Raw genomic sequence first — 27,590 nt, forward strand, 5'->3', positions numbered from 1 at the left:
GACTTTTACTTTGAAGCTCGCCTCGCAGCGCTTCCGGTCTCCCGTCTGTTTATCCGGTTAGCTTACCGCAGCCCGATGACGTCTGCGTTAACTCGTCGTATAAACTCGGGCGGTCCGGTGTCCCCCCGTTAATGAGCCGCTCTCGGGCCTCTCTGCTCGGACCAACCGAACCGTCCGGAGTCCAAACGAACTCAACCGACGACAACCGACCGGGTCTTCCCGGTGCTGACGGCGGGTTTCCCCGGAGTTACGCAGAAACCGGTCCGGACCGGTGGACCGTGCTGGCTGCCCTTCACATTATTAACACCGAATTACCGGCCACTCCCCCGCCCGTCGTCCGGTACCGCCGCTCTTTGTGTGGGTCTGACCGGGAACGGAAGCGCCATGGAGTTTCGCCCCGACACGGTGAGGTAACGGGACGGACTTGCCTCACTTACAGCGGACTGCAGCAACCGGTTGCCGGTTGCCGGTGACGCAGAGAAGATGAACGGAGCCGCCGGGCTGCTGCTGCTGCTGCTCAGCGGCCGCGCTGCCTTCACGGTCTGCAGGTCCCTGAACGCAGCGCGGGACGGACACAAGGACGGCACCGACAGTCTGACCGCCACGGTGACAGGTAACACCGGCCCTTCACCACCGGTAGAGCCCCGGTAACTCAGAGCAGACCGACCGGAAGCTGAGGAGTAAAACAAATACGGCTAAAAATAAGTTTAACTTCCTCCGACATTTTAAACAGAAAGAAGACAAATGGTTCATTTTTTGAACTTTTATTCTGAAGGTCTGACACAAAAGATGAAGACTAAATAACCTTCATCAGGAAGTATTCAGTTATTAATCGGCATCACGTCACCGTGACGTCACCGTGGACCAGAGAAACATCCATTTTTAGGGAACATCATCTGTTGCCATGGCGACAGGGTTTACAGTAGAACCTGCTGACAGTCAGAAAGCCTGCTAACAAAGCTAACAGCTAATTTAGCTTGCACTAGCTAAACAACCAGCTAACAAAGAGCTAGTTTCGCTAGAAAAGCAGCTAAACTCAAGTTATCAAACCGCTAATGTTACTAAACATCAGCTAAACTCAAGCTAGCTAACAACGCTAACACCCATCAGAACCTCAGAAGGTCCAGTAGAACCTGGACGCCTTCTTCGGTCTTGGATAGTGAAGCTCCGCCCCTCTTGAACCATGATGTCATCAGAACACTTCGCCCAATTCATCGCTTCATCGCCGTAGACTTTCTGGACATTTCAAAGGTTAAACCCTGATGTTTCTCTGTCCATGGTGACATCACAGATGTTCAGGTGTCCATGGTGACATCACAGATGTTCAGGTGTCCATGGTGACATCACAGATGTTCAGGTGTCCATGGTGACATCACAGATGTTCAGGTACCAGTGGTGACGTTAACCTGATCAATAACTGAATCCTTCCTTTTGGAGGTTATTGATTCTCTGTGTGCAGCTCTGTGATGCGTTCAGGAACTCTCTGAACTCGTAGTCTGACCTCGACATGTGACTCGCTGCTGCAGCCTCTGGTGGACGCTGGAGGAACTGCAGGTGTTTGTTTCATGTGTCAGAGGTCTGTGATTGGTCCGTTTCCTGTGTCCAGACTCTGTCCTCTATCAGAGACACTTTGTCCTCAGCAGCATCTGACACAGTTCAGCTGTATTGATGGTTTTGATTGATAACAATGACACCAGCTGATGAACCAGCCTCTCTCCATCGCAGTACAACCAGCTGACTGTCTGTCTGTGTCCTCAGATGTGGACAGGCAGCGGCGCCCCCTGCTGGAGAAAACTCATCCCTTCATCCTGGTGGAAGGACGGAGGCGTAGCCTCTCCGACGCTTTACAGGTTAGAGATATGGGAACACGTATTCTACTGGTTCTATTAGGTCTACTGGTTCTATTTGGTCTACTGGTTCTACTAGGTCTACTGGTTCTGTTATGTCTACTGGGTCTACTGGTTCTATCCTTCCTACTGGTTCTACTCTTCTACTGGTTCTATCCTTCCTACTGGTTCTACTCTTCTACTGGTTCTATCCTTCCGACTGGTTCTACTCTTCAACTGGTTCTATTGTTCTACTGGTTCTCCTCTTCTAATGGTTCTACTGCTCTACTGAGGAGCTGATGTCTTCATCTCCGTCAAGTTTACAGTGAGTCTGTTGGAGAACAGAGGAAGCAGGTGGTGTGAGGGGAGGGGAGGCACTTCCTGTGCAGCTGACAGAAGCTCTGAGATCATTTCCTGTAGAGACACACACACACACACACACACACACACACACACTCGTCAGGAGGAAACAGGAAGTTGGGAGGAGAAAGTTGGAGCTGAAGATTAATGGTCCAGTCGACAGTTGTGATGATGTCATCAACAGTCGTCACAACATCAGTTCATCAGCATGATTGTTAGATGATTGATCATGAGGTCTCATCCTGAATGTGACTGAATCTGAGAAGCATCGTCTGTTGTCATGACAACAACTATTTATGTATTATTCATTGAGACTTGACTACATATGTTATCTGAGTCTGACAGATGTGGAGGGAGTTTCTAGTTTAGTACGGACTTTAAACCAGTTTAATTTAAACCAGTTTGTTTAAACCGGTTTAAACTGGTTCCAGAGGTTCTAGTTCTGTTGTTTGGACTTTTTCTCTCCGTCAGCAGAAGATTGTTAGTGCTGATCACCTCCCCCCCCCTTCCTCTTGCTCTTCTGTTGTGGTCAGCTGATCGGAGCCCCGCCCAGACTTTCTGCAGCTCTGACATCATGTAGATCAGGTGACAGACATGACCTCATCTCAGAGAGAACCAGACAGATGTGTTCAGATGTTTGGAGGACCAGAACCAGAACCAGAGAACAGTTCTGGTCTCAGACTGATAATAAAAGAACCAGATCTGGACCCTGACTGGACCAATCAGAGGTCCGAACAAAGGACAGACAGGGTGATGAAGAGGAGGACAGTGATGAAGGTGTGTCCTCTGTGTTTCAGGACGGACACCCCGACAGGCTGCAGGGAGGACTGGAGGTGGGGGGACGTCTCTACCTGCTGGACCTGGAGAAGAACCAGTGAGTGAAATTTATAGAGTGTCAGTGAACACACCATGATTGATTGACGTGTCTGACAGAGAACCAGTGAGTGAGATTTACAGTGTCAGTGAACACACCATGATTGATTGATGTGTCTGCAGCGACCTGCTTCCCAAAGCTCCCAACGTCTTTTACTACCTCTCCAACGGCACCGGAGTGTCTGTGACCGACCCTGTGGTGAGTCAGCCAACGCCCCTCAGAGGTCAGAGGTCAGTGCTCTGAGTCCAGCTGTGACTGATGCTGCTGTGTGTGTGTGTGTGTGTGTGTGTGTGTGTGTGTGTGTGTGTGTGTGTGTGTGTGTGTGTGTGTGTGTGTGTGTGTGTGTGTGTGTGTGTGTGTGTGTGTGTGTGTGTGTGTCTGCAGACTCACTGTTATTACCACGGCAGCGTCAGAGGATTCCCTCAGTCCAGAGTGGCTCTGAGCACCTGCTCCGGCCTGCGGTCAGTGAATGCACACACACACACACACACACACACACACACACACACACACACACACACACACACACACACACACACAGTGACCCACTGGCGTTCAGGTTCAGAGGACCGTGAGCTGTTGGGTTCCAGCTGAACACTGGAATCCATTAAAGCATTTGGGGTCAGAGAGGATTTACTGTTCAGCTCTTTGTGTTTCTCGGATGAAATGACGACATCAGCGTTCCTCCACAGGTTCTCTTGATCCCACACAATCAGCACGACCTCTGACCTCTGCAGGCTGCAGGAGGATTACTGGGTTTGTTCATGAGCTCACGTGAACTAAGCCGAGCCAGCGCGAGGCATTCAGGGTCACATGAGGCGTTCAGTATCAGAGGAACGTGAGAGGCTCGGGGTCAGAGGAACGTGAGGCGTTCGGGGTCAGAGGACCGCAACAATCTCTGTCTGACTTGTTTCCTCCTTCAGCGGCGTCATCGCTCTCAACTCCACCCTGAGCTTCGAGCTGCAGCCGCTGTACAACGACCACCTCCACCTGCAGGGGGAAGAGCCAGAGGGGGACGGGGGGAACAGCGGGGGGGATGGGAGTGGAGGCAGCGGAGGAGGAGGAGATGAAGAAGGAGTCCACCTGCTGTTTTCCACCAGCCCTCTGGAGGGCGACGATGCTACAGGCTGCGGAGTAACACACACCTCCACCCCCCCCATCCACAGGTCCACACACAGGGTGAGACACACACACTCAGACTGTAACCTCTGTGATGCTGCTTGTTGTCCTCTTTGACCTTTGACCTCTTGCCTGCAGACAAAGAGAGACATCCTGTCAGAGACCAAGTACATCGAGTTGGTGCTGGTGGCCGACCACCAGGAGGTCAGTGATTGGTTGGTGGTTATTATTGGAGACAGACAGAGGAACTGCCGGTGGGCGGTGCGTTTTCAGGGGGTGGGGCATTATTCAGGGGGCGGGGGCATTATTCAGGGGGTGGGGCAGCTGGTAGGTGGGTGGGGCAGTCTTCAGGGGGCGGGGCAGCCTGTAGGTGGGTGGGGCAGTCTTCAAAGGGCAGGGCAGCCGGTAGGTGGGTGGGGCAGCCTCCTCACTAACTGTGTGCTGCTCCCCAGTTCCTGAACTACCAAAAGAACAACAAGACCATCATCTACCGCATGCTGGATGTGGCCAACCAGGTGGACTGGGTGAGACCTCCCACTTCCTGTCACCGCCAGCCACCATCTATCTGCCGGCACTGACCCGCCTCCTCTTCCTGTTTCAGTTCTACCGGCCGCTGAACGTGCGCGTGGCGCTGACCGGTCTGGAGATCTGGAGCGACCGAGACAAGATCCGTGTGGAGAAGAGTCCCACCGACACGCTGAGCAGCTTCCTAGAGTGGAGGACCAGAGACCTGCTGCCGCGCCTTCGCCATGACAACGCCCAGCTAGTCATGTAGGGCGGGAACATTCGGCCGGATCCAACAAGTTCTTATCCGTGAGATTGATCAGCTGATCACCGGTCTGTTCTCACCGCACAGGGGCGGGGCTTTCGACGGGACCACGGTGGGGATGGCGTCACAGTCGTCCATGTGCTCCAGAGACCGGTCGGGCGGAGTCAACGTGGTGAGTCAGCACTTTACAGCTGTCAATCAGTCAATCAAGAACCTTTCAGGAACCTGCAGATGATGAGTGTAGAACCCGTCTCTGTCTCAGGACCACCTAGTCAGCGTTCTGGGCGTGGCCTCCACTGTGGCTCACGAGCTCGGTCACAACCTGGGGATGAACCACGACACCGCCGAGCGTCGCTGCTCCTGCCGGAACGAAGCGCGACTCGGAGGCTGCATCATGGAACCCTCAACGGGGTCAGTATCAGGGTTCTTCACCCGGGTCGGAACCACAGGATTCACCTGTAGAGTTCCTCTAAATCAGTAGAACCTTCTTCTAGGTCTTCAGTACTTTCTATAAGCTCAGTAGAACAAGCAGAACATTCTCACAGGACATTAGAACAGTGGATTGGGTCAGAGCCAATTCATTAGTAGAACCTCATGATAGGTTCTCCAAGATAAGTAGAACCTTCCACTGTGTCATTAGAACCTCCTACCAGGTCAGTAGAACCTTCTACCAGGTCAGTAGAACCTTCCACCAGGTCAGTTGAACCTCCTACCAAGTCAGTAGAACCTCCTACCAGGTCAATAGAACCTCCTACCAGGTCAGTTGAACCTTCCACCAAGTCAGTAGAACCTCCTACCAGGTCAGTAGAACCTCCTACCAGTAGTAAGTCAGTAGAGTCGTACTAGTAGAGGATGAACAGGGAAACGGCCTACCTTCCGTCTTTGTGATGTCACTCACCTGTGACCTCTGACCCCAGGTTCATGCCGGGTCAGCTGTTCAGCAGCTGCAGCGCTGCAGATCTGTCCGTCAGCCTGCTGCACGGAGGAGGAATGTGTCTGTTCAACGTTCCTCAGCCGGACCGTCTGCTGGGAGGACCTCGCTGTGGGAACCTGTACGTGGAGAAAGGAGAGCAGTGTGACTGCGGCCTGCTGGAGGTACTCACCTGTCTACCTGTCTACCTGTACAACTGTCTACCTGGCTGCTCACCTCTCACCCCCACCTTTGTGTTGCTGTGCTGTGATTGGTCAGGAGTGCGAGGACGTGTGCTGTAATGCCTCCACCTGCCAGCTGGTTCCAGGTGCTCAGTGTTCCTCGGCCGGTATCTGCTGCCAGGACTGTCAGGTCGGTGTGACGTCACGCTCGCATGTGGAATCGTCATCTTTCTGTCACTCGCTATTTGAACGTAACACGCCTCCTTCCTCAGCTGCGGGCGGCAGGTTCGGTGTGTCGCGACCCGCTCGGAGAGTGCGACCTTCCCGAGTTCTGCACTGGCTCCTCCCCCCACTGCCCCCCCAACGTCTTCCTGCAGAATGGCGAGCCCTGCGAGGACGCCGTCTCCTACTGCTATGGAGGAGTCTGTGCCAGCATGAACACCCAGTGCCAGATGCTGTGGGGACCCAGTAAGACAAGCTGAACCGGTTTATACTGATCTGAACCCGTATGATCAGACCTTAAACCACTTCATACTGTGTGTTTGCCTTCAGATGCCACCAGTGCTCCGGCCGTCTGTTTCTCATCAGTAAACAAACAGGGAAACAAATATGGAAACTGTGGTCAGCTGACCAACGGCTCCTTCATCCCCTGTGGAAACACGTGAGTTCTTTCATTTGTTTGTGTCTTTGTGTTTTAGGCCAAGTGTTGGAGTGGAAACCACCCTCAGCCGTGCTGTTTTGTGACATCACTTCCTGTCGTGTTTGGTTCTCATTGCAGTGACGTTCACTGTGGCAGAATCCAGTGTCAGGGGGGGAGGGAGCGCCCCCTGCTGGGCACCAACGCAGAGATCCTCACCACCAAGGTCCATTTCAACTTCAGCGAGCTGATCTGTAGAGGAACCATCTTCCACCTGGGCGACGACGTGTCTGACCCCGCCACCGTGGCCCAGGGCACCGCCTGCAGTCCTAGCAAGGTCAGACCTCTCCCCCCTCCAGGCCTGCTGGTGGCCTGGATGGGGGAGAACAATTAAACATTTAACAGGAAAAATCACATGTTCAGTCTGATATTGTGTTATACACTGTTTCTTCTTCACATGAACAACATGTGAAGAGAAATGCAGGCTAGTGTGCAATAAATAATAAAAATTAGAAAAATGTAATCCATCAATCCTTCCATTATGATTAATGTCATGTAATCTATAACTTTTAACATAATTGTTTGTTGTTGTTGTTTTGTTGTAGGCCTGTTTGAACCAGAGGTGTCAGGACGTGTCCGTGTTCGGTGTGGATGAATGTCGCAGGAAATGCAACGGTCACGGGGTGAGTGGAGAGTCACCGACGGCTGTCATTACACGACACGTTGGAGCAGCTGCTCAGAAACTGTGTGTGTGTGTGTGTGTGTGTGTGTGTGTGTGTGTGTGTGTGTGTGTGTGTGTGTGTGTGTGTGTGTGTGTGTGTGTGTGTGTGTGTGTGTGTGTGTGCGTGTGTGTGTGTTGCAGGTGTGTAACAGTAATAAGAAGTGTCACTGTGAGGTGGGCTGGGCTCCACCTGACTGCAGGTACTCGGGTCACGGCGGCAGCGTGGACAGCGGACCGGCCCAATTAGCTGGAGGTGCGTCCCCCATGATAGCCCACTGGTGTCCCCCGTCTCTCTGACTCTGGTTAACTTCCTGTTTCTCTGTTCAGAGTCCGATCCAATTAGAGTAGCCATGCTCGTCATCTTCCTCTTCATCTTGCCCGTCGTCCTCCTCTTCCTCGCTCTTCGCTTCCCTCGTTTCCGCCGGAGTCTCTTCTGTCTCGGACCAAACAGCCCACTTCACAAAGCCCGACAGCACAACAGGTAATACACACTGTAATATAGATACACACTGTAATACACACTATATTACAGATACACACTATATTACAGATACACACTGTAATATAGATACACACTGTAATACACACTATATTACAGATACACACTATATTACAGATACACACTGTAATATAGATACACACTGTAATACACACTATATTACAGATACACACTGAAATACATACTGTCACTGTCACATGTTAACACACTGTGACTGACACGCACACTGCCACACACACTGACTCATTGCCACACACACTGTCACACAGTCACTGTCACACACACTGTCACACAGTCACTGTCACACACACACTGTCACACAGTCACTGTCACACTGTCACTCACACAGTCACTGGAAAGCAGCCACTGTCACACTGTCTCACACAGTCACTGTCTCACACTGTCACTCATTGTCACGCAGTCACTGTCACGCAGTCACTGTCACACACAGTCACTGGAAAGCAGCCACTGTCTCACACTGTCTCACTCTGTCTCACACACTGTCACGCAGTCACTGTCACACACTGTCACACGGTCACACAGTCACTGTCACACTGTCTCACACTGTCACACTGTCGCACAGTCACTGCCACACAGTCACTGTCACACACTGTCACTGTCACACACTGTAATACACTGTTGAGCTTCACCTCCAGTCTCATCCTGATGTTTTTCCCCATGACGCAGTGTGACTGACTGTGAGATGTGGGGTTTGGAATTTGACCCCGCCCACATGTACAGGTACTTCTGGACCTGCTGGTTCTGTGTTGTGTCCTTGTGGACTCGCTTGACTGTCTCCTCACACCTGAACAGCAGCTTTCTGTTTTCCTGACCCTGAACGCCTCACGTTGACCCTTGGTGTGTGTGTGTGTGTGTGTGTGTATCTCACCTGTAGAAAGTGGTCTGTGTTGTCTTTACAAACCATCAACGAGGTGGAGACTGTTGATGGCTGATGGACAGACGTGGTCCTTGTCTTTGTCTCAGTGAAACATACTGCAGCTGTCCAGCTGTCTATCCTGATGTCTCAGCCCTGGACCAGATGTTTTATTTCATATTTATTTAGTCTCTGAACCAAATGTTTTATTTTAGTGTCTCTGACTGATGCCACATTTTCTTCAGGACTCCGGTAACCGAACGAGTCGATGGCAGGAACGGAGAGCAGGTCCGTCCTCTGAGGTACCACCTGAACCCGCAAAGCGACATCCAGCTAACCCCTGCCCCACAAAGAGGTAACCATAGCAACCGCACTGACATTGACCCCGCCCCACAAATCCAAGGTAACTTTAGAAAATAGAAACAAGCTGTGATTGACAGCTTGTGTGTATTCAGCTGTATTACTTTCTGATTGGTTGATGGAGACAAACAGCAGGTGGAGCTGTTTCTACTGTTTACGTTGTGTAGAAGAAGACATCCCTTCTGTAGTTTCATGAGTTTAAAGTTAGCATGACAGCGTCAGGTTGAAATAAAATGGAATGATCCTTTAACACCTGAAACAGCTCCTTTCAATCTGAAAACATCCTGGAAGATTTCAGGAAACTTTCCAGGAAGTTTCCTGAAACGTCAAATGAAACGTTCCCATATTTTAATGTGGAGGTTTTGTTTACTTCCTGTTTCTGTGAACGATTCCTGAGAATAAAGGATGTGCGAGGACAGGAACTAGATCTGATTAGATACTACAGAAACAGGAAGTGGAACATCCAGGAGGAAGTGACACGCCACCACAGCTCGCTGCTTGTGACCTTTGACCTCTGTCCTCACTCCTCTGCTGTGTGCATGTTCCAGCTGTCACTCTGCCTCTGCTTCCTGTTTTCTCTCCTATCAGGTTCATGACAGACCTGCTCCTCCCACTAAGCCACTCCCCCCTGATCCCACCCTAAAACCCCTGCCACAGGTAACTCACCTGAGCTCACCTGGAGGCGTTCATGTGCTCCAGGTGTCACTGTTGGTGTCTGTGTTGTCGTGGTGACGTGTTGTCTTCATGATCTGTGTAAATATACACACACGTGTGATGGAGCGTTGTACTGTCCGTTTAAGGAGACTTTCTTCTTCTTCTTCTTCTTCTTCTTTTCACTTTTATTTCTGCTGCCTCAGCGACTGGCCCCGCCCACCAAGCCTCTGCCCCCTGACCCTCCCACCCCCTGCGACCAGGTACATTCACATACAGCTGCAGCACCCCCTGCAGGATGCAACTAAAGTGTGTGTGTGTGTGTGTGTGTGTGTGTGTGTGTGTGTGTGTGTGTGTGTGTGTGTGTTTATGTCAGAATCGCTTTATTGGCCAGGTATGTTGACACATACAAGGAATTTGACTCCAGTTGTAGCTTCACTCTTGGCATCCAAAAAAATACAAAAACAGACAGATAAATAGACATATATAAAACATAAATAGACATATATAAAACATAAATAGACATATATAAAACATAAATAGACAAATATAAAACATAAATAGACATATATAAAACATAAATAGACATATATAAAACATAAATAGACATATATAAAACATAAATAGACAAATATAAAACATAAATAGACATATATAAAACATAAATAGACATATATAAAACATAAATAGACATATATAAAACATAAATAGACATATATAAAACATAAATAGACATATATAAAACATAAATAGACATATATAAAACATAAATAGACATATATAAAACATAAATAGACATATATAAAACATAAATAGACATATATAAAACATAAATAGACAAATATAAAACATAAATAGACATATATAAAACATAAATAGACATATAAAACATAAAGAGACATATATAAAACATAAATAGACATATATAAAACATAAATAGACATATAAAACATAAATAGACATATATAAAACATAAATAGACATAAAACATAAATAGACATATAAAACATAAAGAGACATATATAAAACATAAATAGACATATATAAAACATATATAAAACATAAATAGACATATATAAAACATAAATAGACATATAAAACATAAAGAGACATATATAAAACATAAATAGACATATATAAAACATAAATAGACATATTTACAGAATAGAAATGAATGAATATATACATATTTACACCTAAAACAATGGTGCTGATGGAGTTGGGTGTCGTGCAAAAAAGGTCCAGTTTTAACTGTTGAGCAGAGTGACGGCCTGCAGATAAAAACTGTTCTTGTTCCTGGTTGTTCTGGTGCTCAGTGCTCTGTAGCGCCTCCCGGAGGGGAGGAGCTGGAACAGCAGGTGTCCAGGGTGGGATGATCTGCAGAGATGCTACCGGCCCGTTTCCTGAGTCTGGATGTGTAGAAGTCTGAATGGAGGACAGATTGGTACTGGTGATGTTCTCTGCAGTCCTAAAGTCCACTATCATCTCCATAGTGTTGGGGGGCTCCTCCTAAAGTCCACTATCATCTCCATAGTGTTGGGGGGCTCCTCCTAAAGTCCACTATCATCTCCATAGTGTTGGGGGGCTCCTCCTGAAGTCCACTATCACCTCCATAGTGTTGGGGGGCTCCTTGAGTTAGTGAGGAGGGTTTTCTGTAGACTTCCCTCCTCCTGTAGACCTCCTCCTGTAGACCTCCTCCCTCCTCCCTGTAGACCGTTGACCTCCTCCTGTAGACCTCCTTCCTTCTCCTGTAGACCTCCTCCCTCCTCCTGTCGACCTCCTCCTGTAGACCTCCTCCCTCCTCCTGTACACCTCCTCCTGTAGACCTCCTCCCTGTAGACCTTCTCCCTCCTCCCTGTAGACCTCCTCCCTGTAGATCTCCTCCCTCCTCCTGTCACCTCCTCCTGTAGACCTCCTCCCTCCTCCTGTACACCTCCCTGTAGACCTCCTCCCTCCTCCTGTAGATCTCCTCCCTCTTCCTCTTTGTCCAGGTTGATCTGGTCAGCAGGTGTTGCAGCACCTCCGGTGGGACAGAAACACCGAGCAGGAGGAACGAGGAGTAAAACGGTTTTCAGTTTATGATCAGTGTCTCTAAGAGACTCCGTCCACCAATCGTCCTTCACGTAGAAACAGACTCCTCCCCTCGTTTCCCCCGATAGCTCCACGGCCGCTCGGTGGAGGCGGAGTCCCGGCAGGTGAAGCGTAGAGTCCGGGAGTTTCTCACCGAGCAGGTTTCAGGGAAGCAGATCTGGAGAAATCCAGATTATTACGGTGAAGCAGCAGCTTGTCCATCTGGTTCTCCAGAGAACGTTCCAGCTCGTCCATCTGGTTCTCTGGAGAACGTTCCAGCTTGTCCATCTGGTTCTCCAGAGAACGTTCCAGCTCGTCCATCTGGTTCTCCAGAGAACGTTCCAGCTCGTCCATCTGGTTCTCCAGAGAACGTTCCAGCTCGTCCATCCGGTTCTCCGGAGAACGTTCCAGCTCGTCCATCTGGTTCTCCGGAGAACGTTCCAGCTCGTCCATCCGGTTCTCCGGAGAACGTTCCAGCTCGTCCATCTGGTTCTCCGGAGAACGTTCCAGCTCGTCCATCCGGTTCTCCGGAGAACGTTCCAGCTCGTCCATCCGGTTCTCCGGAGAACGTTCCAGCTCGTCCATCCGGTTCTCCAGAGAACGTTCCAGCTCGCTTCCCCCAACGCCTCTGGGAAACTGGAGGAAAAGGTTTCAGAGGAGAACCGCATGTTTCAGAGTTCCTCCTGGTGGATGTGACCAGAGAGGGAGGACACAAAACAGTGTGTGTGTGTGTGTGTGTGTGTGTGTGTGTGTGTGTGTGTGTGTGTGTGTGTGTGTGTGTGTGTGTGTGTATAACCTAGAATAATGGAATCACAGAGTTTAATTGACCTATTTAACTGCCTTTTATTGTCATTCATCGATCAATAAATTAATCGATTGATCCTTTAATAATATTTAAAATCATCTTTGTTCAGGTTGATGAAGGAAAACAAACTCAATACCCACAATCCTTCACTTCAGTGGAGTCTTTCAGTGTTTCCTCCTGTTTTATATTTTTCTCTGTGATGTCGATCGTCACATCAACTTGTTTTATTTGTTTTTTATTAATTTGTTTAATTATTGATGACGTTTCACAGTCAAATATTCTGATCGTTGTTTTCAGCCATGTTTATAGTCAATTTTACCCAGAATTCATAGCACACAGATCAGTGTTTGTCAAACTGACTGCAAACAGAACTTTTAGAGATTGTCTGAGTCGCCTCTCGGTTTCCTGCAGACAGGGATTTCAAAATAGAAGTAAACCGTAGAGCTGTCCTGTTTCCTCTTCCTCACTAACCGTCCAGCCGCTGGTGATTTGACTAGCTCCGCCCTCCAAACCACTCCCCCCTGATCCCGTCACACCTGCACAGGTACTACGCACCTGCATGTTGCTAGCTGTTAGCATGTAGCTGGCCTGTAGAAAACAGCTGATCGAACAGCTGATCGCTGAGGTGTGCTGGCTGGTTGGTCATGGTGTGGGATGTGTTTGGTGTGAGGCGTTCAGGGACACCGCTGAGCGTCGGTGTGACAGCTGCTCTGACAGTGACTGATTGATTATCTGAGTCTCAGCTGCTGATTTTTACAGCTGCAATAATCGATCTATTGATTCTAATTAATTATTGTGATAACTGATAGATTCAGTCTGTTTTAACAAACGTTTGTTGTTTTTTTGTTGTTTGTTGTCTCAGAGTTTGATGAATATTGTTAAACATAGTAAATTGTTTTCAGATGTGGGTTTTACTTTATATTCTCTCTTCAGGTGCGTGTTCCACTTAAACCTGTGGTGCCCAGAAAGCCCCGCCCACTGGCCCCGCCCTCCCACCCCCACCTGTTGCCTCACTCCAGCTACGCCTCCAAAGCCAAACCGGTACCCCACGAAGCTGTCGCACCTGCAGCCGGTCCACACAGGTAGGACTTTAGGGAGCTCCTCCCCCTCTCTGAAGAAGATTGATCAGCTTGATCAGTTTTATTGATCGTCCTTCTTTAACCTGCAGCTGTTTCTCTCTGCAGACAACCTCCTCTTCCTCCGACGCGACCTTCAGCCACTCAGAAGGTCGAGTCGTCTTTGCCTCTATAACACGACGCAGCGATCTGATTGGACTCTGCAGAGGAACCTCCTCTGACCTTTGACTCCCCCCCTGATGGTGGGAGGAACTTCCTCTGACCTTTGACTCCCCCCCTGATGGTGGGAGGAACCTCCTCTGACCTTTGACTCTGCCCCGATGGTGGGAGGAACCTCCTCTGACCTTTGACTCCGCCCCTGATGGTGGGAGGAACCTCCTCTGACCTTTGACTCCGCCCCGATGGTGGGAGGAACCTCCTCTGACCTTTGACTCCCCCCACATACTTCCTTCTGGAAACTCATAGCCGAGCGATGAGGATGATGAAGATGAAGACAACTGTCAGTCCATCAGTCTCTAGGTAATCGCTCAGTGCCTTGCTCAGCAGCACCGTGGCAGTGATTGATGCTCGAGATTCGAACTTGCGGCGGTCGGCGGTGATGTCACAGTAACGCGCCGTGGTGAGCCCCTCTCAACAGTCAGTGCCTTGCTCAAGGAGCGTTGGACGGGAATCAGACCTGCGACCAAAGGAAGGACTAATGAATGTTTTCCAAGTCGTGGCCCGAGGACCTCCGCAGGTCACTCCTGTTTACATCAGAATAACAGACTTAAAGTGGGATGATGTCATCAGGAGGCGGGACTAAACCTCCCTCAACCATCTGAACATCAGCTGAATCACAGATGAAGCTTTTATTTTTTATTACAGGAAATACTATCCTGAGATTTTCACAACAATGTGGAAATAAGAAGCTGCTCTGTTTCTGTATCAGAATGTTACGACTTTAACGTGAATCTTTTCTTCCTTCTCACAATGAAACCACGTCATGTGATTAATGAGTCGCTGCGTTTATTAAAGTCATTCAGTCCTTCTGACTCAGTTCTGTTCCGGGGACTCGCTCTGCCTCTGTTTGAAGGATTCCTCTATTATTTTTGTAATCACATTTGTATTTGAGTCGTCAGCTGTTTGTAACAAGCCGTCAAAGAAGAGAAGAAGAATAAAACACTATTAAAGGACACGTTGTCTTCTGATCAGTTATTGATCAGTTATTTGTATTTTATTTTATCAATCAGCCAATGAGCTGCATGCGTGTCACTGATTGGACGTCTCTGATGATGATGATTGGATGTGTCGGAGGCCTCTGATTGGACGCCGTCAGCTGACAGAGACTTCCTGTCAGTTTGCAGGTCAGCGGTCGGCTGCGTGCAGCTTTTGTACCAACGAGTGAAATGTGAAACCATCTGGCTGGTGATGAAGGATACGAAACAGGATATAGCAACACGTGAACCTCGCCCGCTCTGATTGGCTGACAGAGAAACTCGAAGTCGTCGTAACGGTCTGAACGTTAATAGCTCCGATCAGATTATTAATGTGACCGTAATGGACCGTCATTTTTGTGCATTTTATATTTCATATTTAATATTTTTACTGCTATTTTATTGCTTTCTATTATTATCTCATTGCTTCCTGTATGCTGCTGTAGCGAAAAAAAATTCCCCTCGGGGATGAATAAAGTAACTACCTAACCTAACCATTATATTATTAAATTATTATATTCATCTTTTATCACACGTCTGTCTGCTGCTGATGGACTGAAGATGTTCAGAGTGCCACCCCCCATCTTCCCTCTCCTCCCTCCCTCCTCACCCCGAACCTCCCGAACCTCCAACCACTTAGAGGAAGTTGTGGTTCAGTCTCTGAGCGTTTCAGTCTGTGTTGTGACATTCAGCGTCGACAGCTCGACAACAAACTTCTTAATCTTCATCATCAGTCGACTGGATCCTCCATCACCTCCTCCATCACCTTCTGATCCTTCGTCATGGCTTCGACAGTCCTTCTCCTCCTCCTCCTCCTGAACTCCTCCGACTCTCTGCCTCCTCCACGAACCTCCTTCCTTCTCAGTAAGTCCATGACAACATGTTCTGATCAGTTTCGTGGTTCCGGATTTCAGTGAGAAGACCGATGATTATGAGGTCGTCACATTCTGATCATTTCTTGATCGATTCATAGTTTAATAGATAAAATGACTGAATGTGTTACAAATCGTTTCTCAAAGTGACGTCTTCAGAAAAACGAATAAAATATATTCAGTTTATCATCAGAAATGTTAATTTATTCCACTGATATTCTGTTAATCACTCATTTATCCACCAAATGGAATTATATATACCATTATTAACTTAATAATTATTAATTGTAAGATAATTATTAACTTCAGAAAATTATTAACTTTAGAATAGATACAAACCTGTTTCTTAAAAGTAGAGACGCTGTATAAAATTTAAATAAAACCAGAATGTGACGATTATTAAATTATATAAAATCATATTTAACTGAAAATAGACCAAAGATAAAATATCAAATGTTGAAACTGAGACATTTTATAGTTTTATGAAAAATATCTGCTCATTTTGATTTTGATGGCAGCAACACGTCTCTAAAACGTTGTGACAGGATCAACAAAAGAAAAGTTGTGTAAAGATAAAAAAAAATCACCTGGTGGAACATCTGACTATGATGATGAGGTTACCATGGCAACAGATCAGTAATATTATTGGGTATAAAAGATGATTTCAGAGAGGCGGAAAATAGTTCAACAATCTAAGAATAATGTTCCTCAACGCAAAACTACAAAGAATTAGTGGATTTCATTGTCTACGGTTCATAATATCATTAAAAATCATTTGATATTCTTTATGGAAATCATGGACGCTGCATCCTCCAGGTTGAAGAGGAGAGGGACCATCCAGCTTGTTATCAGCTCAGTTCTAAAGCCAGCATCTGTGATGGTACAGGGATGCATTAGTGCACATGGCATGGGTAGCTTGAACATCTGGAAGGAAACATTAATGCTGAATGATATATTCAGGTTTTGGAGCAACATATGCTGCCATCCAGACAACGTCTCTTTCAGGGAAGGTCTTGTTTATTTCATCAGAACAACGTCCAACCACATTCTGCACGTATTCCAACAGCATGGCTCTCTAGTAGAAGAGTCCGCTGATAAACTGGCCTCCTGCAGTCCAGACCTGTCAATCATTGAAAACATCTGGAGCATCAGAATGGGACCACATTTCACTTTCAAAACTCCAGAAACTGGTCTCCTCAGTTCCCAAAGGTTTCCAGAGTGTTGTTAAAAGAAGAGTTGATGCAGCTCAGTGGTGAACATGATCCTGGAACAACTTATAGAGACGTGTTGCTGACATCAGATTCACAATGAGAAGATATTTTTATAAAACAACAAAATTAGTCTCAAAACTCTTTGGTCTGTTTTATATTAAATATGAGTTTATATGATTTATAAATCATCTCATTGAGAGTTTTGACACTCAGTATTCATGGCACCTTCAACTGCTGAACCCTTTGAGATGACTTCCTCTGGTGTTTGGTGTGAGCTGTTCTCAGAGATATAAATATGTATTTCATTTTAACCTCCGACAGACAGGAAGTGATGTCATCAATAATCTGCAGGTCAATGAATCACACAAAACATTGATTCTTATTTTAAACTCTGAGACGTTCAGACGGTTTCTCTGTAAACCACTTCCTGTCAAGACCTGAACAAACAGGGAGTGGTTCCAGTCAGCTGACCTCAGAGGCTCATCTCCCGTTGTTATTTACTGCTGCGGTTCTCTCGCCTCGGTTCTACTCAGCCTGGTTCTCAGAAACGTCTGCAGGCCCGGTTCAGACCTGCAGTCTGACGAGACAGAGAACACGTAAAAAACATTAGTTTAGTTTATTTAATATTATTCAATTTTATTTTTTTGAATAGAATGTTATTTTTATTTTTTTATTATATTCAATATTTTTGCCCTGTACATGCTGCTGTAACATAAAAATATGTATTTAAATATAATAAAGTATCTATCTGTCTGTCTATCTATCATACCTGGAGACAGGTTACCGTGGTGATGATGGTACTGATGATGAAGTTGATGATGGTGATAATGATGATGGTGACGATGATGATGATGGTGGTGGTGATGATGATGGTGGTGATGATGATGATGGTGACGATGATGATGATGGTGGTGGTGATGATGATGGTGGTGATGATGATGATGGTGACGATGATGATGATGGTGGTGGTGATGATGATGGTGGTGATGATGATGATGGTGGTGATGGTGATGGTGATGATGATGATGGTGATGATGATGGTGGTGGTGTGATGATGATGGTGATGATGATGATGATGATGATGATGGTGGTGGTGATGATGGTGATGATGATGGTGGTGGTGATGATGATGATGATGATGATGGTGGTGGTGTGATGATGATGGTGATGATGATGATGATGATGGTGATGATGATGATGATGATGGTGATGATGATGATGGTGGTGATGATGATGGTGGTGATGATGGTGATGATGATGGTGATGGTGATGATGATGGTGGTGATGATGGTGATGATGATGATGGTGATGATGATGGTGATGATGGTGATGATGATGATGATGATGGTGATGATGATGATGATGATGATGGTGATAATGTTGGTGATGGTGATGGTGATGGTGATGATGATGGTGGTGGTGGTGGTGGTGTGATGATGATGGTGATGATGATGATGGTGGTGGTGATTGTGATGATGATGATGGTGATGGTGATGGTGATGATGATGATGATGATGATGATGATGATGATGATGATGATGATGATGATGATGATGATGATGATGATGAAGATGTTGATGTAGGTGATGTTTGTGTCCAGACTCCTCAGACAGACCTCTGGTCCACTTCAGACTTCCCACCCTCGTCAACACCACCACGCTGCTGCTGAGCCCCGACGGCTCCACCCTCTACGTTGGGGCGCGGGACGTCATCCTCTCATTGGACGTTAGTCAGAGTGATGTCATCAAGCTGAAGAGGCAGGTGGGCTGGACCGACTCATGTTCATGTTCATGTATGTGAGGTTGTTGTTGTGTGTGTGACTCAGCAAGTGTGTGTTTTAGGTGCGCTGGAGTCCGTCAGACGACGAGGTCAACAGCTGTCGGGTCAAAGGGAAGAATCCAACGGTAACATTAACGTTGATGATGATGATGTCATTTATGTCATTATTTATACTATTTGTTATTTATTATCATTTGACCAGTTGATTGATAAATGATTGATTGATGACGACTGACAGCTGATGAATGGTGATGTCATGCTGATGGATGGTAATGATGTCATGCCGTCTGCAGGTCGACTGTCCGAACTTCGTCCACGTGTTGCAGCAAATAAATTCATCCCACTTGTACGCCTGCGGCAGCTTCGCCTACAACCCCCATGATGCCTTCATCGTGAGTCACATGTTCTGAACCATTCTGATTCGCTGAGATCGACCGGTCCGTTCAGAGTAGAACCGTTAGATCGGATCAATGTTTATTGATGTTTATTGATGTTTATGTTTATTGATGATTGATCGGTCCAGATGTGTATTGATGATGCTCGTGTCCTGCAGGATGCTGACAGCCTCTCCATGGTCCATCGTGACGGGGCCAAAGGTCGCTGTCCGTTCAGCCCGTTCCAGCGGAGCGTCGCCGTCGCCGACGGTCAGTCAGCTGAGTCCGTCAGTGTTTCTACAACCTGACGTGGACCGAGTTCACCGAGCTGCAGCTCCTCTTTAACTCTGTAAACGCTGGAACTGACGAGACCAGTTTCTGCTCCAGATGTTTTCAGTCGGTGACAGGTCATGTGATGATGTTTTAACGTAAACATGTGAACATATGATGTGCGAACATGTGATGATAAGTGAACATGTGAAAGTGTGGGTGTTGTTGGTCACGCGTGTCCTGGTGAACATGTGTCCCGTGTGCAGACGGCGAGCTGTTCACCGCCTCCACTGTCGACTTCAGAGGAGTCAAACCGCAGATTTCTCGACACTTCAGCAGAGACGGACGTCCGGACGTCAGCCTGGACTCATCGGTCAGCTTACTGGAGGGTGAGTGGACGCCATCTTCATCTTCATCATCATCGGCGTGTTGGCGGCGTGTGGACCTGTCAGGATAACGTCCCTCTGATGATAACAGACAGGACTGACTGCTGCTGTTAAAACCTCAGAGGTTCTACTTCCTGTTTCAGTCTCAGGTTCTACTTCCTGTTTCAGTCTCCAGTGGTTCATTTATGTTCTGACTCATGAAAGTCATCTTCTTCATTTTAAAGCTGGTCGTGAGTTCGTAGACGACCTGAACGTCTCTCGTCTTCACATTCACACGTCGGGTCACAACAACTTCTGTCATTACTTCCTGTTTCAGAGCCGTCGTTCGTCGGTGCTGCGTTGGATCGGCCGGAGAGGAAGCTCTACTTCTTCTTCAGTGAAGTTGGGAAAGAGTTCAGCTTTGTGGACGAGCTGCGGATCGCTCGGGTGGCTCAAGTCTGCAAGGTGACAGCGAAGAGGGCGGAGCCTCTGACGACAGGAAGTGATGTGAAGTGACAAGTCTAACATCCATTATATGTGCGCTGTTTGTCAGAACGATGTCGGGGGACAGAGGACTCTGCAGAGGAAGTGGACATCCTTCGCCAAAGCGCTGCTGCTCTGTCAGGCTCCCAAACAGCTGCCCTTCAGCGTCCTCCATGATGTGTTCAGCCTCCCGCCACCAGAGGGCGGCGACGCCTCAGACGCTCTATTCTACGGCCTCTTCACCTCTCAGTGGTACGAAGCTTCGAGTGAGGACAGCGTGTCTCAGTGTGTAGTACCGCTGAGGACCACTGGGGGGGCGTCTACAGCAGAGCTACATTAAATCACTGTTCTGGTCCTTCTGACAATAAGAACTAGCATTGTCTCTTTAAGGTTCTCAGGTCCACAGTCCGCCGTGTGTGTCTTCAAGCTGCAGGACATCAAAGATGTGTTCGCCGGCAGCTACCGCACCTTCGACATGAAGAGTTACCAGTGGAGCCCCCTGCTGGAGACACATGCCTACCTGGGACAGGTGGGACACACCGAGTCACACCGAGACACACCGGGTCACACCGAGTCACACCGGGTCACACCGGGTCACACCGAGACACACCGAGACACACCGGGTCACACCGAGACACACCGAGACACATCGGGTCACAACGAGACACACCGAGACACACCGAGACACTTCGGGTCACAACGAGACACACCGAGACACACCGAGACACACCGAGACACACCGGGTCACACCGGGTCACACCGAGTCACACCCTCCTTGTTCTCCCTCCACGTTCTCCCTCCACGTTCTCCCTCCACGTTCTCACCCCACGTTCGCCCTCCAAGTTCTCCCTCCACGTTCTCCCTCCACGTTCTCACCCCACGCTCTCCCTCCACGTTCTCTCTCCACGTTCTCCCTCCACGTTCTCACCTATGTTCTCCCTCCTCGTTCTCAGTGTGGACTAGCGGGTTCCTCAGACTCGGACCTGGCGGAGGTGAAGAGGACTTTTCTGACCAGCGGCAGCGTTAGACCGGTGGGAGGCGGTCCGATCGTGGTTTCCTCCGAGCAGCGGTTCAATCGTGTTGCCGTGATGAAGACTCAGGCGGCCAACGGAAAACATTACATCATCCTCTTCCTCCTCACAGGTGAGTTATACAGATCATTAGCTTAGCATAGATATCAGAAACAGTTGTCCTCACTGATAAACAATAAAACCTCAGTGTTATTTTTACAGTGTATTTCAGAACAGAGACCATGTCAGCTGGGAGGTGGATGATGTCACAGTTCAGTCATTCTCAGTGTTAGCAGTTGTTTCGCTAAACTATGCTAAGCTAGCTAGCTAGTGAACATGTGACTGTTGTTGTTCTGTTCCACGTCAGCTGTGGTTCTGTGTTCTGTTTGAGAACATGTTCCTCGTCTCTCGTCCAGATTCTGGGTTCCTCCACAAAGTGGTTCTGTCAGACCGGGGTCCTCGGGTCATTGAGGAGATTCAGGTGTACACAGAACCTCAGACTGTCAGAAGCCTCGTCCTCTCATCCTCCAAGGTAGAAATAAAATAAAATAAAATAAAATCCTCTGACAGGAAGAGATTCATTTCTAATATTTATGCCGAGGTGTTCATGTTGTATTGAAACAGACGTTAGTAAACATCCGTCTGTCGTCGTCATAGCGACGGATTCTCCTTGTTTAAGGTTCTGTAGTAGAACGTCACTGTGTGCTGCTTCCTGTAGGGGGTTCTGTACGTGGGGACCTCTAAGGGCGTGACTGCCGTACCTGTCTCCACCTGCTCCACCTACACCACCTGCACCCAGTGTGTCCTGGCCAGAGACCCTCTGTGTGGGTGGAGCCGGACCAGGAGGCTCTGCAGTGGTGTGGACGGTCGCCATGATGACATGTAAGTCAATTACTCTGTAGAACCTCCACCTGTAGAACCTCCACCTGTAAAACTTCCAGCTGTCGAACTTCCACCTGTAGAACCTTCACCTGCAGAACCCCCACCTGTAAAGCTTCCACCTGTAAAATCTCCATCTGTAGAATCTCCACCTGTAGAACCTCCACCTGTAAAACCTCCCCTGTGAAACCTCCACTTGCAGAACCCCCACCTGTAAAATCTCCACCTGTAGAATCTCCACCTGTACATGCTTCCATTAGATGTCATCAGGAAGCACTGCATCAACTTCCATTGTTATGCAGATGACACTCAGCTATATCTTTATATAAAACCAGATGAAACTAATCAGTTCGTAAAACTTGAAGCCTGTCTAAAAGACATAAAGGCCTGGATGACCAAAAACTTCCTGTTTCTAAATTCAGACAAAACAGAAGTTCTTGTACTTGGTCCTAAACACCTCAGAAACTCTTTCTGTAATCACTTAGTTACTCTAGATGACGTTGTCTTGGCCTCCAGCAAAACTGTGAGGAACATTGGAGTCATCTTTGATGAGGATTTGTCCTTTAGACACCAGATAAAGCAAATATCCAGAACTGCCTTCTTTCATCTACGTAATATTAATAAAATCAGGAAAATCCTTCCTCAGCGTGACGCAGAAAAACTCATTTATGCGTTTGTTACTTCTAGACTAGATTATTGTAATTCCTTGTTGTTGGGATGTCCAAATTACTCATTAAAAACCTGCAGCTGATCCAAAATGCTGCAGCAAGAGTACTGATGGGATTTAACAAGAGAGATCATATTTCTCCAGTTTTATCTTCTCTTCACTGGCTTCCTGTGAAATCAAGAATAGAATTTAAAATTCTCTTGATGACTTACAAAGTTCTTCATGACCAGGCTCCATCATATCTCAGAGATCTTATAGAACCATATAATCCTAGCAGAGCACTTCTCTCTCAGTACGCTGGTCTACTTGTGGTTCCTAGAGTTTACAGAAGTAGAATGGGAGGCGGAGCTTCAGTGTTCAGGCTCCTCCCCTGTGGAACCAGCTCCCAGTTTGTGTTGGAGGGTCAGAAACCCTCTCTAGCTTTAAGATTAGACTCAAAACGTTCCTTCTTGATAAAGCCTATAGTTAGGGCTGGCTCAGGTAGACCTGAACCAACCCTTAGTTATGCTGTTATAGGCCGAGGCTGCTGGAGGACCTCGTTACATGCTGAGCTTCTTTTCTTTCCTCCTACTCTTTAACTGACTCATAACTCACCATCTTTTTCTCTCCCATAGTTTCTTCTTATTATCTGTTGTCTCCATTCAGTTCCTTCGCTCGTGTAGTTTCTGTTCTTTCTTTTCCAGATGTCCCATCATGGAGCTGCATGTCTCTGCTCTGCGTTTGTCGTCTCCACCAACAGTTCTTCTCTTCTATCTCTATGCTGTCCTTTTCTCTCTCTGCTCTCCTCTCACCCCAACCGGTCGAGGCAGATATCCGACCACCTCTGATCCTGGTTCTGTTAACAGATGCTCCGCCCACCTCTGAGCCTGGTTCTGATAACAGATGCTCCGCCCACCTCTGAGCCTGGTTCTATTAACAGATGCTCCACCCACCTCTGATCCTGGTTCTGTAACAGATGCTCCTCCCACCTCTGATCCTGGTTCTGTTGGAGGTTTCTTCCTGTTAAAGAGAGTTTTTCTTCCCTCTGTTGGAGGTTTTTCTCCCTTAAAGAGGAGTTTTTCCCTCCTAGCCTATGTGGGAATTGTTCAATTGTTCAATTGTTGGTTTCTCTGTTTAATGTTGCAAAGTCTTGCTGTAAAGACTTTAACGTGTTAAGTGCCATGAAATAACCTCTGTTGTGATTTGGCGCTATATAAATAAAATTTAATTGAAAGTTGAATTGAACCTTCACCTGTAGAACCTCCACCTGCAGAACCCCCACCTGTAAAACCTCCACCTGTAAAACCTCACCTGTAGAACCTCCACCTGTAAAACCCCTACCTGTAAAACCTCCACCTATAAAACATCCAGCTGGCGAACCTCCACCTGTAGAACCTCCACCTGTAGAACTTCCACCTGTCGAACCTTCACTTGTAGAACCTCTACCTGTAAAACATCCAGCTGGCGAACCTCCACCTGTAGAACCTTCACCTGTAGAACCTCCACCTGTAGAACCCCTACCTGTAAAACCTCACCTTTGAAAGCTCCACCTGTAGAACCTCCACCTATAAAACATCCAGCTGGCGAACCTCCACTTGTAGAACCTCCACCTGTCGAACCTTCACTTGTAGAACCTCTACCTGTAGAACCTCTACCTGTAGAAACTCCACCTGTAGAACCTCCACCTGTAGAACTTCCACCTGTAGAACTTCCATCTGTCGAACCTTCACTTGTAGAACCTCCACCTGTATAACCTCCACCTGTATAACCTCCACGTGTAGAACCTCCACCTGTAGAACTTCCACCTGTCGAACCTTCACTTGTAGAACCTCCACCTGTAAAACCCCTACCTGTAAAACCTCCACCTATAAAACATCCAGCTGGCGAACCTCCACCTGTAGAACCTCCACCTGTAGAACTTCCACCTGTCGAACCTTCACTTGTAGAACCTCTACCTGTAAAACCTCCACCTGTAAAACATCCAGCTGGCGAACCTCCACCTGTAGAACCTTCACCTGTAGAACCTCCACCTGTAGAACCCCTACCTGTAAAACCTCACCTTTGAAAGCTCCACCTGTAGAACCTCCACCTATAAAACATCCAGCTGGCGAACTTCCACCTGTAGAACCTCCACCTGCCGAACTTCCACCTGTCGAACCTTTACTTGTAGAACCTCCACCTGTAAAACATCCAGCTGGCGAACCTCCACCTGTAGAACTTCCACCTGTCGAACCTTCACTTGTAGAACCTCTACCTGCAGAACCTCCACCTGTAGAACTTCATCCTGTCGAACCTTCACTTGTAAAACATCTACCTGTCGAACCTCTACCTGTCGAACCTCTACCTGTAGAACCTCCACCTGTAGAACCTCCACCTGTCGAACCTTCACTTGTAGAACCTCTACCTGTAGAACCTCTACCTGTAGAAACTCCACCTGTAGAACCTCCACCTGTAGAACTTACACCTGTCGAACCTTCACTTGTAGAACCTCTACCTGTAGAACCTCCACCTGTAGAACCTTCACCTGTAGAACCTCCACTTGTAGAATCTCCACCTGTCGAATCTCTACCTGTAGAACCTCTACCTGTAGAACCTCCACGTGTAGAACCTCCACCTGTAGAACTTCCACCTGTCGAACCTTCACTTGTAGAACCTCTACCTGTAGAACCTCTACCTGTAGAAACTCCACCTGTAGAACCTCCACCTGCAGAATTTCCACCTGTCGAACCTTCACTTGTAGAACCTTTACCTGTAGAACCTCTACCTGTAGAACCTCCACCTGTAGAACTTCCACCTGTCGAACCTTCACTTGTAGAACCTCTACCTGTAGAACCTCCACCTGTAGAACCTCCACCTGTAGAACCTCCACCTGTAGAACCTCCAGGTGTTGAACCTCAATCTGTGAGGACTCTTGCTGACTGACAGTCTGTTTCCTCCTCAGGGTTCAACAGCTGGAGGACGGCGGTGTGGAGGACGGATGTGGGAGACAGATGGAGCCCAGTGAGGACACAGGTAATGTTCTCCTCATGTGGACAGTTTTCAGAGGGAAGTTGACCTCTGACCTTCCAGTCTGACTTCCACCTATCGACCCTTCTCTGCAGTGAGCGCTCCTCTGAACCGAGCGGTGACACTTCGGTGTGTGAAACCGTCCAACATGGCCGCTCTCACCTGGACCTCCCCTCGGTTCCAACAGCTGCCAGAGGACCTCTTCATCCAATCAGCAGACAGCAGCCTCCGCTTCCTCGCCACCCCCGACACCTTCGGGACGTACCGCTGCGAGGCGGAGGAGGGCGGGTTCAGGGAGGTGGTCGCGAGATATGATGTCCGACAGGTCGCCCCCCCGCGCTCCATGAGCCTCCTCCCGAAGGTCGACGATCCGTCAGCAGCCGAGAGCACCGACGGACTGTCCGAGGACGTTCTACCGGAGGAACCCGTGGTGAAGGATCAAGGTGTCACAACCGGTTCTGAAGACTGGACCGACTCCGGGGTAGAAGACTTTGGACTGAAGCGGGACGACAGTACCAACCTCCCTCTGACCTTCGGTACCGACAGCTGGTCCCGGCTGGATCCCAGCGAACACGCCTGGCCGGAGAAGAGCTACCGCAGCGAGCTGGTGGTCGTCTCCCTCCTGCTGGCGACCTGCTGCTGCATCACGATGCTCGCAGCGCTGCACGTGTGGCGGCAGAAGAAAACCAGCCTTAAACCGGGTCATCTGATTGGTCCACAGGACAGCAGCGCGGCCAACAGGTTGACAGAGGCGAGTTCTCTGAGCAGCCCGGAGGAGGCGGGGCCACAGCGAGTGGCATCCGCTCAAACTGTGCAGCTAGTTTAACACCTTCACCGAGTCACCGAATCAATATGTGTCAATATGTCTTAATGGGTTTTAATATGGTTTAATAGGTTTTAATATGGTTTAATGGGTTTTAATATGGTTTAATGGGTTTTAGTATAGTTTAATGGGTTTTAATATGTCTTAATGGGTTTTAGTATGGTTTAATAGGTTTTAATGTGGTTTAATGCGTTTTAATATGGTTTAATGGGTTTTAATATGGTTTAATGGGTTTTAATATGATTTAATGGGTTTTAGTATGGTTTAATGGGTTTTAATATGTTAAATTGTTGGTTTCTCTGCATGATGTTGTAAAGTTCCGCATGTAAGGACTTTAATGTTAAGTGCAATGAAATAACCTGTGTTGTGATTTGGCGCTATATAAATATAATTCAGTTCAATTCAATTAATGTGTTTTAATGTGTTTTAAAATGTCTTTATGTATTTTATTGTGTTTTAATGTGTTTTAATACGTTTTAATATTTTACTGTTTTGATGTCTTAATTGGTTTTAAGGTGTTTTATTGTGTTTTAATGTGTTTCAATGTGTTTCCATGTGAATCCATAACAAAACGGAGGCACAGAAACTGTTCACATTGTCAACAAACAATAACAATAATAAATAAATAATTACAATATTGATTCGTTATTTAGAAGGTGGTTTTATTTTGTTAGGCCACTGTGTGTGTGTGTGTGTGTGTGTGTGTGTGTGTGTGTGTGTGTGTGTGTGTGTGTGTGTGTGTGTGTGTGTGTGTGTGTGTGTGTGTGTGTGTGTGTGTGTCAAACGTGGATTCTTGGAAATGATGGTGTGGAGCTTCCTGCGCTGCGTTCAGGTGCTGTCAGAGTTACGGAGCAGGAAGCTGCAGAGTGGCGAAATAATGAAGAATTAAAACAGAAATTTAAATGGATTCACAAACAATAACTTTGAAACAAATCGGACTAAATGA

At 47.6% G+C, this 27,590-nt stretch overlaps 3 protein-coding genes and 1 long non-coding RNA gene across 4 annotated transcripts in view; 3 read left to right on the plus strand and 1 right to left on the minus strand.

The window, feature by feature from the left end:
• The window catches only part of dcst1 (DC-STAMP domain containing 1), an 11,196-nt gene extending 10,723 nt beyond the window's left edge, over positions 1 to 473 (plus strand). The window contains exon 17 of the mRNA XM_069725682.1: positions 62 to 473. Coding sequence (XP_069581783.1) covers positions 62 to 473 — 412 coding nt within the window. The remainder of the gene's footprint in view (positions 1 to 61) is intronic.
• Positions 77 to 14,058, plus strand: adam15 (ADAM metallopeptidase domain 15). The gene is given in 26 exon segments (XM_069725684.1): positions 77 to 613; positions 1,759 to 1,850; positions 2,984 to 3,060; positions 3,183 to 3,258; positions 3,445 to 3,521; positions 3,984 to 4,239; positions 4,318 to 4,383; positions 4,632 to 4,703; positions 4,781 to 4,950; positions 5,036 to 5,120; positions 5,211 to 5,359; positions 5,866 to 6,043; positions 6,138 to 6,230; positions 6,313 to 6,508; positions 6,593 to 6,701; positions 6,819 to 7,014; positions 7,283 to 7,360; positions 7,540 to 7,651; positions 7,726 to 7,879; positions 8,585 to 8,638; positions 9,017 to 9,113; positions 9,115 to 9,174; positions 9,720 to 9,788; positions 9,989 to 10,045; positions 13,591 to 13,739; positions 13,842 to 14,058. Coding segments are annotated over 26 exon segments (2,919 nt in total). The 5' UTR covers positions 77 to 483; the 3' UTR covers positions 13,909 to 14,058.
• On the minus strand, positions 13,964 to 14,214 carry LOC138637178 (uncharacterized). Its single transcript, XR_011312347.1, has 3 exons — positions 14,149 to 14,214; positions 14,068 to 14,108; positions 13,964 to 14,027 (listed from the first exon to the last, which is right to left on the minus strand). It is a non-coding gene; the product is annotated as an uncharacterized lncRNA (long non-coding RNA).
• A 1,400-nt stretch (positions 14,215 to 15,614) lies between these two features.
• LOC138637182 (semaphorin-4A-like) lies at positions 15,615 to 27,285 on the plus strand. The gene is made up of 14 exons (XM_069725689.1): positions 15,615 to 15,790; positions 18,610 to 18,770; positions 18,851 to 18,913; positions 19,082 to 19,180; positions 19,342 to 19,432; positions 19,699 to 19,821; positions 20,135 to 20,262; positions 20,351 to 20,532; positions 20,671 to 20,809; positions 21,234 to 21,423; positions 21,707 to 21,822; positions 22,009 to 22,172; positions 25,757 to 25,827; positions 25,917 to 27,285. Exons 1-14 carry the CDS (start codon positions 15,709 to 15,711, stop codon positions 26,645 to 26,647), a joined length of 2,340 nt encoding a protein of 779 aa, XP_069581790.1. The 5' UTR covers positions 15,615 to 15,708; the 3' UTR covers positions 26,648 to 27,285.
• The last annotated feature ends 305 nt before the right edge of the window (positions 27,286 to 27,590 follow it).

The sequence above is a fragment of the Brachyistius frenatus genome, unplaced genomic scaffold (genome assembly GCF_029030835.1).
Source record: "Brachyistius frenatus isolate BFR_SWC_R1_liver_20210118 unplaced genomic scaffold, ASM2903083v1 Contig_437, whole genome shotgun sequence".
Classification (NCBI taxonomy): Eukaryota; Metazoa; Chordata; class Actinopteri; family Embiotocidae; genus Brachyistius; species Brachyistius frenatus.